The sequence below is a fragment of the Pimephales promelas genome, chromosome 14 (assembly GCF_988280905.1).
Source record: "Pimephales promelas chromosome 14, fPimPro1.hap1.1, whole genome shotgun sequence".
In the NCBI taxonomy this organism is placed as follows: domain Eukaryota; kingdom Metazoa; phylum Chordata; class Actinopteri; order Cypriniformes; family Leuciscidae; genus Pimephales; species Pimephales promelas.
Genome location: NC_142782.1, coordinates 28,691,961 through 28,708,795, shown reverse-complemented (window position 1 = coordinate 28,708,795; position 16,835 = coordinate 28,691,961). Strand labels below are relative to the sequence as shown.

General features: G+C 36.4%; 2 protein-coding genes across 3 annotated transcripts; one reads left to right on the top strand and one right to left on the bottom strand.

The window, feature by feature from the left end:
• Positions 1-8,946, bottom strand: ccdc124 (coiled-coil domain containing 124). The gene is made up of 5 exons (XM_039664332.2): positions 8,818-8,946; positions 7,183-7,354; positions 3,657-3,849; positions 2,750-2,855; positions 1-929 (listed from the first exon to the last, which is right to left on the bottom strand). The coding sequence occupies exons 2-5, from the start codon at positions 7,339-7,341 to the stop codon at positions 728-730; spliced, it is 660 nt and encodes a 219-aa protein (XP_039520266.1). The 5' UTR covers positions 7,342-7,354; positions 8,818-8,946; the 3' UTR covers positions 1-727.
• A 900-nt stretch (positions 8,947-9,846) lies between these two features.
• On the top strand, positions 9,847-16,835 carry slc5a5 (solute carrier family 5 member 5). 2 transcript variants are annotated; one of them, XM_039664330.2, is made up of 16 exons: positions 9,850-9,967; positions 10,161-10,577; positions 11,193-11,258; positions 11,461-11,512; positions 11,622-11,689; positions 12,471-12,625; positions 12,711-12,851; positions 12,999-13,128; positions 13,213-13,301; positions 13,376-13,488; positions 14,678-14,748; positions 14,844-14,930; positions 15,021-15,208; positions 15,340-15,434; positions 16,080-16,153; positions 16,570-16,835. In XM_039664330.2, the coding sequence occupies exons 2-16, from the start codon at positions 10,224-10,226 to the stop codon at positions 16,678-16,680; spliced, it is 1,794 nt and encodes a 597-aa protein (XP_039520264.1). In that variant the 5' UTR covers positions 9,850-9,967; positions 10,161-10,223; the 3' UTR covers positions 16,681-16,835. The 2 variants fall into 2 exon arrangements, with proteins under 2 accessions (XP_039520265.1, XP_039520264.1); XM_039664331.2 differs by lacking the exon at positions 15,340-15,434 and having other exon boundaries at positions 9,847-9,967; positions 16,570-16,691.

Here is a 16,835-nt window from a genome sequence, read left to right as displayed (position 1 = left end):
TATTTCTTCCTTCTTTATTATTTTTTTTCCAAGTGTTTGTCCTCCTCCAGAAGCAGAGGAAAGCATAGAGTGTGTTAACACTACTTGACACGCGTGTATGGGAATCCAACGGTTATTAGTCCACTCGCTTTTGGAATGTGGAGACATCGTTCCAGAGTCCAAAGTGCAGTTTCGAAACAAGAAGTCATGTAAGATCAATCAAAAAATAAAATAAAATCCCTACCATCATCTTAACTAAGGGCAATTATCAGATCACGTTTTCTCTTCTCCGTAAATTTCAAACCAAAGCTGAACCCTAAACATCTTCACACAGACACTAAATAAAAAAAATAAAAAAAGTTTCCTCAGGTTAACCACAATCCAGCTCATGTGCAGCATATCAGATGGAGACATTAATAAATGGGTACTGCTGCAGTAAAACATGTGTGCTAGCTGAGAAGAATCCACTCTGCATTCACTCCAAACCAAAACTAAAAACTTCCCAGCAGTCCGAGGTCTAGCAGATAAGCAAATTGGGTTGTATGCTGTTCATACATCACGAGATATTTATTGAATAATTAGTTAAATAATCCAAGTTTGTCTATGAGTTCATGTAAGAGGCGAGGGGTGTGAATAGATCACCAGTACATGTGTTAATTGTGTGTGTCCAAATTAATCATGACGCCTTTTTTTTTGTATTCATTAGGATTTGCGTCGAGGGTCAGTCTTTAAGTGCCATTGTGTTGGTTTACTTGGAGTTGTAGGAGGCCACGCGTTGGTTGAGGGGGTTTTCCGGAGACTTCGTCCACTCCTTTTTGAGCTGCTGTTTTAGCTGGGAAAGTCGCATATTGGGGTTCTCCATTTTAAGGCGTGCCATATTTTGTTCTTCAAATGCAGCGTAGGCGGCTTTCATACGACGCTCAGGGTGTCGATCCAGGTCTTCCTTAGTGCTGAAAAACAAAAAAAAACAGAGGCATGAACCAAAAGTAGACTGGAATCCAGCTTTAAAGAAAAGGCAATGCACAGATTATAGTGTTGATAGTGATAAAATCTTGGTTAAATTATGTTCAAAATCTTTCCTCCCTGTGACAGGGTGGCCCAGAGAGAAGCCACGATAGCTTACGTTACGTAAAGTTAATGCCAGATCCAGTTTATTGTGCAAAAAAATCAGAACAATAACCAGAACATTATGTATAATGTGGGACTTTTAATTAAAAACAAGCCTGAAATATACTTTGACTCTTATTTTGAAATGTATATGCTTCACTTCTTCCAGCTGCTTATTCAAAATATGGATTCTATCAACCATCTATAAATTATAAAGTAAAAAATGTTATAAATCATTAACAGTACATCATTAAAAATCGCTTATAAATGTGCGGTATTATGCAAACTGCTCTGAAACCACAAGCCTGTAGAACGTGCAACAGTGCCGCATTTTGAACTTTGAACTCACAGTTATTAATTAAATCATACCTTCTTAAGTTTAATCACATTAGGCTGTGTCATGATTCCTAATCTCCATCCTCAAATTGAAGAGCTCTTAAAATGATAATTAAGCCTTTTGTTGTACATTTAAAGGCAGGATAGGCGATTTTTTTTGTCATGCTGGTTAAAAGTCTCTTCACATCCTGATAGCAATCACTAAGTTAAATGGTCTAAATATGTATATATCGTCTGTAGAAGGTGTAACAGGACCATAAAATGTTCGCCCAATCATTGCATTTGGTCTGAAATGTACATATTTTCGTACCTCCGCACACACTGATGACGCAGACATCAGCGCGTTCCGCAAGGTTATGCAGAGTTAGGCATACGAGCAACAGCAGACACCTTATAGTGTTACTCCTGAACCAAAACAATGAGCTTTTGCTGTGTTCATGACATAACTACTGTAATTTGGAAGAGAGGGAAACCCGTAACATTATACTCGGAGTGGTTTGTGACTCGAATTCTATAACACTATCAACGGCAAAATAAATCTGCAGCAGTCAGGTGGTACAGCTCTTTAAAGGAGTAGTTCACTTTAAAAAACACTTTTGCTGACAATTTACTCACCCCCATGTCATCCAAGATATCCATGTTATTCTTTCTTCAGTCGAAAAGAAATTAATGGATTTTTCTCCATATAATGGACTTTACTGGGAACCAAACAGTTCAAGGTCCAAATGAGAGTTTCAGTGCAAACTGCTCAAAGGGTTTTAAACGATTCCAGACGATGAATACAGGTCTTATCAAGCGAAACGATCGCTCATTTAAAAAAAAAAAAAAAAAAAAAAACAAAGTTTAAGTTTTATAAGCTCAAATGCTCGCCTTGCTCTGTTCTGTGATATGCGTTCGTGACTCTCCTGTTCGAACTCGTTCAAATCTTTTTCCGAGTCAACTTGTTCATTTCGTTCGTTGAATGAACCAAATGACAACTAAAGATTAGTTAATTTTCAGTTCATCGTCTGGAATCGTTTAAAGCCCTTTGAACAATATGCAGTTTGCACTGAAACTATCAAATGGACATTGAACCGTTTGGTTACCATTAAAGTGCATTATATGGAGAAAATATCCTAGAATGTTTTCATCAAAAACTTTAATTTCTTTTCGACTGAAGAAAGAATGACATGGACCTCTTCGATGACATGGGGGTGAGTCACAGCAAAAGCAAAAGAATATGGAAATTGTGACTTTTTAATATATTAATATATATTTGCATTTTGTTTGTAGAATTAAAGAGTCTCCTTATCACTCTAAAAATGTATTTCTCCAGAGAGCGTGATACCTGAGAACTGCGATGGCATCCTCTATGGTTCGGGCCTCCACCGTGCCTTCTTCTGGAACTATCCGATTGATGTTCTCCTCAAGAGGCATATCCAAGTGGCTTTTTTCTGTAGATTTGAAAGGACACAGACTAAACGATCAGGAAAAAGTACATTCAAAACAATTCAACAATATACAGACACAAAAATAAGTTGTTCAGAAGCTCGGTGTGAACAGTCTGGGTAGGAATTTTGACAAGCAATCCGGTTTATTTTGTTGTGTGACTGTAAATAGGGTTGAATGTCAGCATAAAATAATAATACACCCTATTTACTTTACTAATGCAATGTTATCGATCTTAATGTGAACAATTCACCCATTCAGATGATTACTCTTTGATTTTCGGGTAAAAGCGAAAGGCTGTTGATGCATGTCAGACTTCTCCAATCATTTACTGTATTCCACTTAAACCCCGCCCCTTTTTTATAATCAACCTCAAGCTTGTATACAGATCTGCCTCCATCCAATCATCAACCATTGGGTCCCTGCTCTACATTTTGTTTCTTTTTCCATAATCCGGTTTCCTTCATGGACGATTGGAATAACATAGTGTGACAAAAAAACCAAAAAACAGTAAAACAATAACCCATGGTTTTAAATGTAAAACAATAACAATTATATTTTATCTAATTTGTGTGCTTTATGGTTATTAGAATGTCATGGTTTTGGCTTATCAACATTCAAATTGTAAAACTCCTCTGAATTCAATGAGTGTCAAATCTACCATACAGTATGGAGGGCTTTTTGTGAGACACGTACACGCCATATTCAGCACTGGAAATCAGTCACTTGTGAGGTTTCATTATGTTGCCTACATAGGAAGCACTGTACATTTTGGAGCAGAGTTATTGGATTGGATTTGGCCTTACCTTTTTCCTTGGTTTCCTTGATTTCCTTAACATTTTGCCCTTTTTGTAAGGTCTCCTCAATCTGAGCTCGAGTCACTTTACTGGGGGCTTCTTTTGTCTGTTTACCCTTTATCTGGGCATCTTCTTCCTCAAGAAGCCTTTGCTTTTCTCTCTTCCTCTCCAGAGCCTCCAAACGCTTCTTCTCCTTATCATCCTATACACACACACACACACACACACACACGCACACACTCTTTTAAATTACAACAGGACCGATGTTATCAAGGCAGCCTGATGGTCATTAAGCAAATGTAAGTGTAAACTGCAGAGGAGAGTAAAGAAATTAGAGATGCCTCCTGCCCGCTCAGAGTCACTCTGTGTCAGCGTGGCAGTAAGTAATGGTTACTAGGTTCCGACATGGTCTTAACTGTCCACATCCTAACCACCCAGCCACCTTCTTGTTGATAACATCCCTAGAAATGGTGACACAACAGTAAGGAGATACGCATAATGAGATGACACCTTCAGATGTCGAGCAGAGGCTGAAATGTCATTCGCATGACACAGATAAGACGCACGAAGGCCACGCTTAAGAGCGAACCAAGATACGCTCCTCTCTCTTGACATTCTCACATATCTACTGGTGATAAATTATAGTCCGAGCCGGTTGCTGATCTTCAGAATATGTAAAGGATAAATCAGTGTGTTTCCAGTGCAGGTGAGCTTTCCCGAACACACAAAGCGGTCCGAGTGACATGGGGTATAATTAGCAGAATGGCTGCAGTGGGATAACAGCGCGGCATGGGTCTGATAGGACGTCGGGGATCAGATGGCAGAGATGGGAGGAAACAGGAGGAAAGGAACAGGGTGTGAGGAGCTCCTCACCGTAGTGCCTTACCAAGTAGACTGGCACATCATGCCAGTATTGCTGACTCTCACTACATATGCCAACACTGACTAAATAATGTATGAAATAGACGCAGGAGAGAGCCAGGAAGGGAGAAAAGGGACCGATGGCCTGCAAAGACTGCTTTTCAAATATTTAGACTACCAAAATATCTTTTAATAATTCAAATATTAAATCTATAGCAGCCCAAAACACATATCAAAATAGGTAAACGGGATTTCAATTTATTAAGCACTTTGATATAAGCTTGTTTCCAAAAATATTTAACAAATCAATTAGAGAACTGGGTCAATACGATGCAATGCAGCTTGCAAATGTGTTTAAAGTGATAGTTCACCCAAAAATAAAATGATCCTATGCCATTTCAAACCTGTATGGCTTTCTTTCCTTCTGCAGATATTCTTGAAGATATTTAAACAGTTTGTTTCCATATATTGAAAATCAATGGGCTCCAAAATAACATTGGAGAAAAAAAAACTAACATTTTTCAAAACATCACCTTTTCTATTCCACAGAAAAAGAGAAAAACATACAGGTGAGTAAATGACGACTGCACATTTTCTTTTTTGGGGTGAACTATCCCTTTAACACATTTGCAAGCTGCATTGCATCGTACCGACCCAAATTTTTTGGGTGAAATACTGATTTAAGATTATGCTAATTCAGTAACTAATTAAATTCACCTGATCCAGCTAATAAGGCTCATTTGAAAACTACAGGTATGTGTGTTGGAGCAGGGTTGAAACCTGTGCTGCGTCATGCCATGTCGTATGTACCGTAATTTCATGATGACAACGCGTTGCGTTCTACTCGAAGCTGTTTGCGTCCATTAGATTGGGAATTATGTGTTTCTATGGCAACACTATCAATGCTAAATAAATCAGAAGCAGTCAGGTGGTACAGTGGTCACAAGTAGGAGCTTTCAGAAAATGCGTAATTACCAGTTCTACGAGGACGTGAACGCTAAACACACTCTTTTTTACACCCCTGCTATAAGCCTTTGTTACATGTGTTAACGTGGATCACTTGCAATCTGGTTTGCTGACACATAACAGCTTTGGAGACATAATAACCAAACAATCAAAGCATATCATAAGTCACAACATCCAGGCCTCAAAATCATGCTCCATTACTGACAACGAACACTCATCAATATGCGGCATAATTGATAGAGGATATCAGAGCTTCTGTGATGGTGTTACTTTAACCCAGTAGGCTTCAGCTTTCATTTTATTCGTGGGGACCTCATTTCCTGAGCAACCCTAAACCTGACTTGCAATGTATTAATCTATTGTGTGCTACTCAGACTCATATGTCTGCAGCTTTAGCGAGGAAGACAGCTGTGTCATTTAGATACAAGATTAGCAGCCAATGACGGGAACGTTAGACAACATAACATGGGCACGGGGCGAATCAATTTTCTGTACGTTCAGTACAGAACTCAGAAACATTTCAATATCATAAAGATAATTAGGTCCAAAGTGGCCAACGTTTGGGTGGTTAGCATCCAGTTCACTCCAGCTGGTAGATGCTATAACTATATTGGACCATTTTATGAGCAAAAAGCATCTTAACGGTGTCTTTTTTTTATACACTACCTATCAAAATTTTATCTAGTCATTTTTGTTGTAGAATTAATATTTTTATTTAGCTAGGATGCAATAACTCGATAAAAAGACAGTATTGACATTTAGAATGTGACAAAAAATATATTTTTCAATCCTTTGGATTTTCTTTATCACGGTTTCTACAAAAATATTAAGTAGCAGCACAACTGCAATGTTTCTTAAGCACCAAATCATTATATTAAAATGATTTCTGAGGGAAAATGTGAAACTGAGAAAGACTGGAGTAATGATGCTAAATATTCAGTTTTGACTCTTCAAAAAGTTAATAAAGATATCGTAAAACTAATCATTATAATTCGAGCGGTTTAGTCCAAATTTTCTAAAGAGACTCGATCGCTTTATATGATGAACAACAGATTGAATTTAGGCTTTTATTCACATATAAACATTCATCAACGCACACATCAGTTGTGGTAAACGGAAGCTTAAGCATGTTTTCTTGACGTGCGAGAACCAGTGAGGTTTTACGATCTCTTTATGAACTTTTTGAAGCGTCAATGTGGTAGTTGCGTAGCTGAAGGGACAGAAATAGCTCTGATTTCATCAACAAGATTTCCATTTGCGTTCCGAAGATGAACGAAATCTTACGGGTTTGCAACGACTGGGTATTGGGTAATAATAGTATTTAGAATTTTTGGGTGAACTTTCCCTTTAAGTGGATTGGAGGAACACTCTTTAGAGAGGAAGATCTTCACTGCCACCTTGTGTTTATTCTACACTCTGTTTGTATGCACACATTTCATTGAATGTACTTCCAGTTAGGTGTGGATGTGACACAAATCTAATCTCACAGTAATGGTACATTTCAAACAATCCCAAAGTATGACATTTTTTCCATAAAACTTCTTGCACAAAATAAATTCAAGCACTATCAAGGACCTATATTTATAATATGCATGTTTATTTTTAAAAACTTTCCAGTGCCTTGATTATTTTTTTCAGATTCACAAACTTTCAAGGACCTGTGGGAACCCTGCGTTGTTAAATCAACAACAAAAAAAAACAGTCCTACCTTCCTCTGCTCTTTCTTCATGACATGTTTGTCGTTATCTTGCCAGAGCGCATCCTCCAGATCCTTCTGTTTCTGTGCATCAGCGACTGCTTTGGCCTCAGCCTTCCTGGCCCTCGCTGTGGCCGATTTGGAATTCTCACCCTGGAATTTCTTCGGCATTCCTGGGACTTCCCTGCGGAGATAATGTAGAGAAGATGACCAGTTAAAAGTGGAAGAATACTGTATGTGCTGAGATCACAAAGGGCATTATGGCATTGTGTAGTGTATAAACATTCTAATTAGAGAAAGATTAAAATTAAACACATGGCAATCATGATCTGAGGCTGAATCATAAATATCTATTTAGGACCAGTTATAGGGCTCTTATTCAGTTTTGTGCATCTCATACATTTCACAGTAAAGCACAGACCTCAGTAAAATAAAATAAGGCAAGGCAAGTTTATTTATATTGCACATTTCATACACAATGGCAATTCAAAGTGCTTTACATAGAAGAAATTAAAATAATCAAAAGAAATCAGAATAATTAAAACAGTTTAGAATAAAAAATAAGAAATAATGAAAAATAAAAATTATGATAAAAATAAAATACAGTAAATTAAAACTATTTAGAATAAAATGAAGTGCAGTAACAGTCGGACGAACAGCGGCACAGTGCTCATTCAGTAAATGCACAGCTAAACAGATGTGTTTTGAGTCTGGATTTGAATGTGACTACTGTAGGAGCACACCTGATCTCTTCTGGAAGCTGGTTCGGGATTAGGGATTTTTAAGGTCCTTTTTGGTAACCACAGTAGCTATTTAATTCTATAGTATTTATTTGTTCCTACAATGAAAGTCAAAGGCTACCCGTCAGCGGTCTGCTTACCAAAATTCTTAAAATCTTACAAAGAAAATAACAAAGAAACTCATTCAGATTTGGAACAACTTGAGGGAAAGTAAATGATTGCATAATTTTCATTTTTGGGTGAACTACCCTTTTAACATAATCTGGTATTAACTAGGGCGTGTTAAACTCCAAATATTTTGTTTACAGCACTTCCAAAAGAGAAGGAGATTAACCAGGTAAACTGCAAAATATGCATCTACTTTTTCTTATTTACCTTATACTTTATTCCAATGTTATTTGTGGTATATATAATAATAATAATTTATATATTATAATTTTTTTATATATTATCGTGTACGTTTAGCAGAACTTTGTGTGTGTGTATATATAAATATATTCTAAATATATAAATATAGTCCTCTATATAAAATTAACTTTATCATAAATCTTACACCTGCTCCTTTTGTTTATGTTCTGACAGCACACGTTATCATCTGACATGTCTCGTTGCTAGAAGATTTAATTCTCTAATTTCCTAAAATAGAGTGTCGCAAAGGGAAAATCCTGGCACTTTAGTGAACATTTTAACTGTAACAGTTACTTTTTCTTTTCAGAAACCTTCTCGTTAGCATCTTTGCTAATCACTCTGTTTTCAGAGAGTGATAGTATTCATGTACAAGCTTGTATCGGATACTGTCAGCTGAACAATGAAAGTAGATCTAGACGGGAGCGTTTAAAACATCTCATTTTATTAGTCGAAGTCATTTTCAGGCTTCAAATCTAATATTTAATGTAACAGCACCAACCTTTTCCTGCACCGGGATGATGTTTGCTCTTCTTCTCAAGCCGCTGCGCCTGCGCCACAGTTGAAGCGGTTCATTTAGCGCCCTCTGGAGGCTCGACGGTCAGTCCACTACACGCTTACTGCATCGAACACTATCCTTGTGGTCCGTTTTATCTACTCAAACAGGTACAGAAAAATCGCAATACCTGTGATACTACTCGAGAACATCCAGAGTCACTCTGTTAGTAGTCTAATTGCTCCTTAACCAGTAAACAATGGGGTCCAAAAGACCAAAACAAAGCATGAGAAAATCTTCGATTTTATTTCAAATTATTGCTTTGCGCAGGCTGTTCCCACTTTCCATTTTTAACTAATTTGATGTGAATTTATTTTATATATATATATATATATATATATATATATATATATATATATATATATATATTTATATATATATATAGGCCTATATATTAATTAAACAATAAAATTGCCTTAAACATATTTTATTTTTAACAACAGCAAAAAAAATGTATTTAACAAGGGAAAATAATAGATTTTCAATGTGATCTTAAACTTCTAAAACAAGAAAGCAACAGAACTCATTCAGAATAGATGTTTCTCAATCCTGCTAAACAACACTGTGTATCCTTACAAGCAATAGCACATTATGCTAATTTGCTTAACATGTTTAATATTCCCATACATCATTGTATTTACATGGTTGGCGTACAGTATGACAAAGAATGAATCACATGTCCATGCAAAAAAGCAATAGGTATACACTGAATACTTTTTGTTCAGTGCTTATTAAATCTGTCAGAGTAATCAAAATATTACATCATGCTTTTCATAGCAAAGAAAATGTTTGAAGATTTAAACAAAAATAAAGGAAAGAATCAGTGGTGTCAAATGACTCTGCTGTCAATCATAACATACTCCTCCCTCCACATATTACAGGTATATTAATTCCCAATTCTCCTCCCATCAGACTGCCTTCGATTATCCAAATTATCAGCCCAGACAAATAAATCCCCCTCTATTTGAAAGAATGCTCATTCACTTTCCACACCGGTCAGTGACAGTGAACATATCTTTAAACCAATACTTGATTACTCTACATGCTGGCCTATGGTCTTTTCATATAAACTCATTTAGCATTGTTTTGGTCAAGGGTAAGTTTTTATATATATATATATATATATATATATATATATATTTAAATAGTGTGTAAAAAATAAAAAAAATCAAGCTGTTTTTACCTTAAATGACACTTTGCACTGCATGAGCCCTAACCTCTGAAAGTCAAGAGAACATAACAGGGAGTCGATTGAGAATGCATTGTGATTTCTGAGTTTGTTGTTACAGCTGACCGTCTCTTGAAGAGAAGGACTCTACTCATTTAGGCTCTGAGTCTAAACAGAGAGCGCTATGGCTTCGGACTCGGACAACTTGGGCTTCTGTTTGGTGGACTATGTGGTATTTGCTGCTATGCTGGTGGTTTCGTTGTCCATCGGGCTATTCCAGTCTCTGCGATACACCCAGGGTCGCTCGAATGTGGACAACTTCTTCACAGGGGGCAGGGGTTTCTCTGCTGTGCCGGTTGGACTGTCGCTCTGTGCCAGCTTTATGTCAGCTGTCCAAGTGCTCGGTGTGCCATCTGAGGCATATTTATATGGCTTTAAGTTTCTCTATATGTGCCTGGGACAAGCCCTCAACTCCCTCATTACTGCAGTTGTGTTCGTTCCTGTGTTTTATCGTCTCAAAATCACCAGCGCACATCAGGTTTGGTCCATTTATCTCGATAGTCTCTCTCTATATATATGCACAGTGCACTCTCTATATGAAGAGTTCAGATGCAAAAGCCTCTAAGTGCCATTTGAAATTCTCTTCTAAAATAATCATTTTTATCAAGCTTGTATATTTAAATTCAGTAATTTCACTTAAATGGCAATTCATAGGTAATCTTCATTGCCATTTAAGTGAAATTACTGAACTTAAATATACAAGCTTGATAAAAATTAACATTCCTGAAGAAAATTTCAAATGGCATTTAGAGGTTTTTGCATCTGAACTCTTCATATATAGCCTATATATATATGTGTGTGTGTGTGTGTGTGTATGTATGAATTGCATACCATGATTCGCATTGAATTTCATTGATTTCATGAATGTGAGGACGAGTAATTTCCCTGTAGTATGTGGAGTCTAAAGATTTTAGGCCACTGGTGAAATTCCTTATATTAAGCTTTTTTATTATTATTAAAAGGCATTTTCCCAATTTCAGTTTTGAGGCTTTTATTTTTCTGTATTTAGTATGTTCCCCTACAAGCATTTACAGTACATACTTTTGGACTGCACCGTTTTTTCATGTGTATGTGTGTGAAATGTACTTGTCAGTATTTAGGAATGAGGTTTGGGAGAGGGATGCAGCTCTTGGGAAGTTTGCAGTTCATTGTAGCCACAGTAAGATGAATTCATATAATCATAAAAATATATAATGCAATTTATATTAAAGCAAATGTCGAATCCTAATCGGTAAAGCCTTGAATTTGCATTCTTTGCATAAAATATCTATTTGAAATAATAATAATAATGTGTTTATTTTAGTTTTAGATTTGTGTCTAAATGAATACATAATGCTGATATTGTGTTGTTCTTCCTGTAGCTTCTCTACACTGGAATAGTGATCTTTGCTCCTGCAGTCATCTTGAATCAGGGTAAGAGAAATAAACAAATCCGTCAGTGGATATCTGATGGAATATATGGAAGTTATGTGTTTGATTTTGCCCATATTCTCATCAAGCTTTTCTTCTTTTCTGAATCAAGCCACGGGCCTAAATATGTGGGCGTCTCTTTTCTCAACTGGACTCGTCTGCACATTTTACACAACAGTGGTAGGCCAGTGTTGTGAAATCTTGCCTGATTTGAATAATACAAATGGACTGGTGTCCAAAACAGTCTTTGCTTAATTGGTGGACTATTTTGACCCTTTTAAAGGAGTAGTTCACTTGTCCATGATGTCCATGTCTTTCTTTCTTCAGTCGAAAAGAAATTAAGGTTTTTGATGAAAACATTCCAGGATTTTCTCCATATAATGGACTTCATTGGGAACCAAACGGTTCAAGGTCCAAATGAGAGTTTCAGTGCAGCTTCAAAGGGCTTTAAACGACACCAGACGATGAATAAGCGAAACGAGCGGTCGTTTCAAAAATAAATAAAAAAGTTTAAGTTTTATAAGCACAAATGCTCGTCTCGCTCTGTTCTGTGATGAGCGTTCGTGACTCTCCTGTTCGAACTCGTTCATCAAAATGAACAAATCTTTTTTCGAGTCATGACTCGAAGGGTCCTAGATAAGACCCTTATTCATCGTCTGGTGTCGTTTAAAGCCCTTTGAAGCTGCACTGAAACTCTCATTTAGACCTTGAACCGTTTGGTTCCTAATGAAGTCCATTATATTGTGACCAAATATTTCTCATAAATTGTGTATACTGTATAGTCACCAAAAGTGATGTCCGGAGGGATTTTTGTTTTAAGGGGTGACGATGTCATCTTCCCTAGTCTGGATATAACTTTTGGCCTGAATATTTGGTATATGATTTGAGTGTATGTATATGAATGATTAATTAGTAAAACAGTTGGATGAGTGTGTAAATGCTTGTTTCCGTTTTCCTGCAGGGTGGTATAAAGGCTGTAATCTGGACAGATGTTTTTCAGATTGTAGTCATGCTCTCTGGGTTCGTTGCCATCTTCATTCAGGGCACCATATTGGCAGGAGGGCCTGCCAGAGTTTTAGAGATCGCCAACAATGGATCCCGCATCAATTTTAATGAGTATGAACAGTAAATGTTTTGAAATCTGTTCAATTCTCAAATGAATTAAAAGTTTATTTACTATTGTATTGCTCATGTGTTACAGTTTTGCCATAGACCCTCAGAGGCGGTACTCGTTCTGGAGTTTCACAGTGGGCGGCACAATGGTGTGGTTATCCATGTATGGAGCCAATCAGGCCCAAGTACAGCGCTACATATCATGCAGGACTGAGAAACAAGCCCAACTGTGAGCGAATAAACAATCAAATCTGTCTAAAATCAGTTCAGTCTACTAAATTTAGCTTTGTTTGGCATTCAATTTAACTCACATACAGTATTTTCTGCCACTGCTCACTGAGATAGAGCTCCACTGAGTGTGAGTCTTGTTCTGCAGGGCGCTGCTGGTAAATCAGGTGGGTCTGTGTCTGATTGTGAGCAGTGCAGCCACCTGTGGCATTGTGATGTTTGCTTTATACTCCAACTGTGACCCGCTGAAGACTGGCAGAATATCTGCACCTGACCAGGTAAGTGAATACATGCATGAATTAACTATACTAATCACTATTCAATTTTAAACCAAAAATCTGCCTTGATCTTTATTTTCACAGTACATGCCGTACTTGGTTTTGGACATTTTCCGGAATCATCCAGGCTTCCCGGGTCTTTTTCTAGCCTGTGCCTACAGTGGAACTTTAAGGTGGTTGAAACTATCTTCAGTGAGGTGTTCATTACTGATACGAATGGAGTAAACCACCTGCTTTTTATCCACAGTACTGTCTCTACCAGCATCAACGCAATGGCAGCTGTTACTATGGAGGATGTAATGAAGCCGTGGCTAATCACTGTTTCACAGAGAAAACAGCTCTTACTCTCCAAGTCATTATGTACGGTCAAAAGCCACTTCTTATTCTTCCCTGTAGTGTAAAGTCATATATATCTCTCTATATATATATAGAATAAATGTAATGTTATATAACATGATTATATATATATATATATATATATATTTGAAAATATTTCATAATGTTTTATTATATTTACATAAATATAATATATATAGAATAAATGTAATGTTATATAACATGATTATATATATATATATATATATATATTTGAATATATTTCATAATGTTATTATATTTACATAAATATAATATTATGTATTTAATGTTATATTATATACATTATTCTAAAATTAATTAACTATAAATATATAACTTTATAATGTTTGTATTTATTTGCTGCCTTTAATATATGCTGATTTTAATAAAAATACATTTACTTTTAATTCTATCTTAATTAAATGTAATGTTGGATTTGTAATGCATTAAAATGAGATTATTGGTGAGATTTATATACAGCACTTATTTAAAGGAGTAGTTCACTTTTAAAAAAGCTTTTGCTGATAATTTACTCACCCCCATGTCATCCAAGATGTTCTTGGCTTTCTTTCTTCAGTCAAAAAGAAATTAAGGTTTTTGATGAAAACATTCCAGGATTTTCTCCATATAATGGACTTCATTGGGAACCAAAAAGTTCAGGGTCCAAATGAGAGATTCAGTGCAGCTTCAAAGGGCTGTAAACGACACCAGACGATGAATAAGGGTCTTATCTAGTGAAACGATCAGACATTTAAAAAATAAATAAAAAAGTTTAAGTTTTATAAGCACAAATGCTCTCCATGCTCTGTCCTGTGATGCGCGTTCGTGATTCTCCTTTTCGAACTCATTCATCAAAATTAACAAATCTTTTTCCGAGTCATGACTCAAAGGGTCCTAGATAAGACCCTTATTCATCATCTGGTGTCGTTTAAAGCCCTTTGAAGCTGCACTAAAACTCATTTGGTCCTTGAACCGTTTGGTTCCCATTGAAGTCCATTATATGTAGAAAATCCTGGAATGTTTTCATCAAAAACCTTAATTTCTTTTCGACTGAAGAAAGAAAGACGTGGACATCTTGGATGACATGGGGGTGAGTAAAAAATAAATAATAAATAAAATAGATAAAGTGAACTACTAATATAAATACAGTGTCGACTAATGTTATTATTGTTTGTCTACATGTGTAAAACAGCTCTGTTGTACGGGCTCGGCTGCATTACAATGGCTGCGCTCTCCTCCCTGCTGGACTGGGGAGTCCTTCAGGTGAGAACTACTGGAATAACTGATTTCAAGCAGGATGTATTGCAGTCTATGTGTCTGTGCTCTAACCAGCTGTCTTTTACCTCTAATAACCTCAGGGTTCGTTCACAGTTATGGGTGTAGTGAATGGTCCACTTCTGGGAGCGTTTGTGCTGGGCATGTTTGTTCCAGCCACAAATAAACCGGTAAGGCTCCATAAACATCACTGTAGTGTACACCATATTATTCTTTCCCTCCATTTGATAGCCATGTAATAATTATTTCTCACACTATAGGGGGTTTTCTCAGGTGTGGCTGTGGGTTTTTGTCTGTCTCTATGGCTCGCTGTTGGAAGCACAATTTATCCTCCTTCACCACAAATAATGGGTGTTTTACACACTAGCGCTGATCACTGTCTAGCAACTAATGCAACGCTCAACAGCACCACAGCAGTCACTAAATCATCAGTCCCCCGGGATTATGGGTAAGATTCTAAAATTTGTAACACATTTTATATGAACCTTAATTGCATTTTTCACTGCTCTGTGACTTAAATACTTGTGAAATATAGTAATACAAGAGTTAAGTTTTCTTTTTCCAACTAAATTCATGCAGCTTTCAAAATATCTATTCAATATCATACCTGTACTTCGGAGCCCTGTCAACTAGTGCAGTCATGCTAGTAGGTGTGGTGGTTAGCTACATTACAGGTGAGAGAAACTCACTTACAGTGTTGTTAAAGGGATAGTTCACCCAAAAATGAAAATTATGTCAACAATTACTCAGCCTCATGTTGTTACAAACCCGTAAGACTTTCGTTCATCTTTAAAACACAAATGAAGATCATTTTAATGAAATCTGAGCCATTTCTGTCCCTCCACTGACACTTCAAAAATATAATAAAGAGATCATAAAACCATAAGAACAAAATGGTTTGTTCTTGCGCATCAAGCAGGTTGAGCTTCTGTTTATGTTCGAATCAATGTTTAGATGTGAATAAAGACTAAATTCAATATGTTCATCTGATTCTAAAGCGATCGAGTCTCTTCAGAACATTTGGACTAAACCGCTCAATTCATATAGATTATAGTTTTTACGATCTCTAGCTTTTTGAAGCATCAATATGGTTGAGTAGCTGTCAATGGAGGGAAAGAAATCGCTCCGTTTAAAGATATCTTCATTGTGTTCTGAAGATTAAAGTAAGTCTTAAGGGTTTGGAACGACATGAGGGTGAGTAAATGATGACAGAATTTTCATTTTTGGGTGAATTAATGCTTTAATAATTAAATCAATCAAATGAAAACATCAACAGATGTTATTTTACCTTCAAATGAATATGTGCTGAATTACTGCAGGACCCACCAAGAAGGATTCTATCGGTCCTGGTTTGTTACGGTGGAACTTGGAACAAAAAACCTGTCATAACTTGGTAAGTTAGATGGTAGCCGTTCATTTACTTATTTTACATTTATACTATTTATTAATATTTTGAATGAGCTTTTATTTTGAATGAGCTTCTTATTTAACTTTATTTTTATCTCACACTCTAAAAAATGCTGGGTCGTTTTAACCCAATTTTGGGTCAAATATGGACAAACCCGAAATGTTGGGTTAAAAATGTAATGTAAAAATTTAACCCAACGGCTGGGTTAGTCCATATTTGACCCAAAGTTGGGTTAAAACAACCCAGCATTTTTTAGAGTGCAGTTAGTTGCCAAGACAATATTTCTAATTTGGTTAGGTTAAGTCTGTTTTTATCTAATATTTAATATTTAATATTCTAACAATTTTTAATAGTTTGAGTTAACACTACCAACAGTGCTGACATTATTCTTGTCTCTACAGAATGAAACTACAGGGACAGCACACAATCCCACCGAAATCCTTCTCAGTTCAAAAGAACAATTTGCCACAGCTGATAAACAAGTTGTTTTACTGAACAAAGGTGAAGTTTAGACAGGTGCAGGACCCGCTTTAAAAGTCAGGTTTCAAACTAAATTTCCAAGAAATAATGCAGCTTAAAGGAGTAGTTCACTTTTTAAAAAAACTTTTGCTGATAATTTACTCACCCCCACGTCTTTCTTTCTTCAGTCGAAAAGAAATTAAGGTTT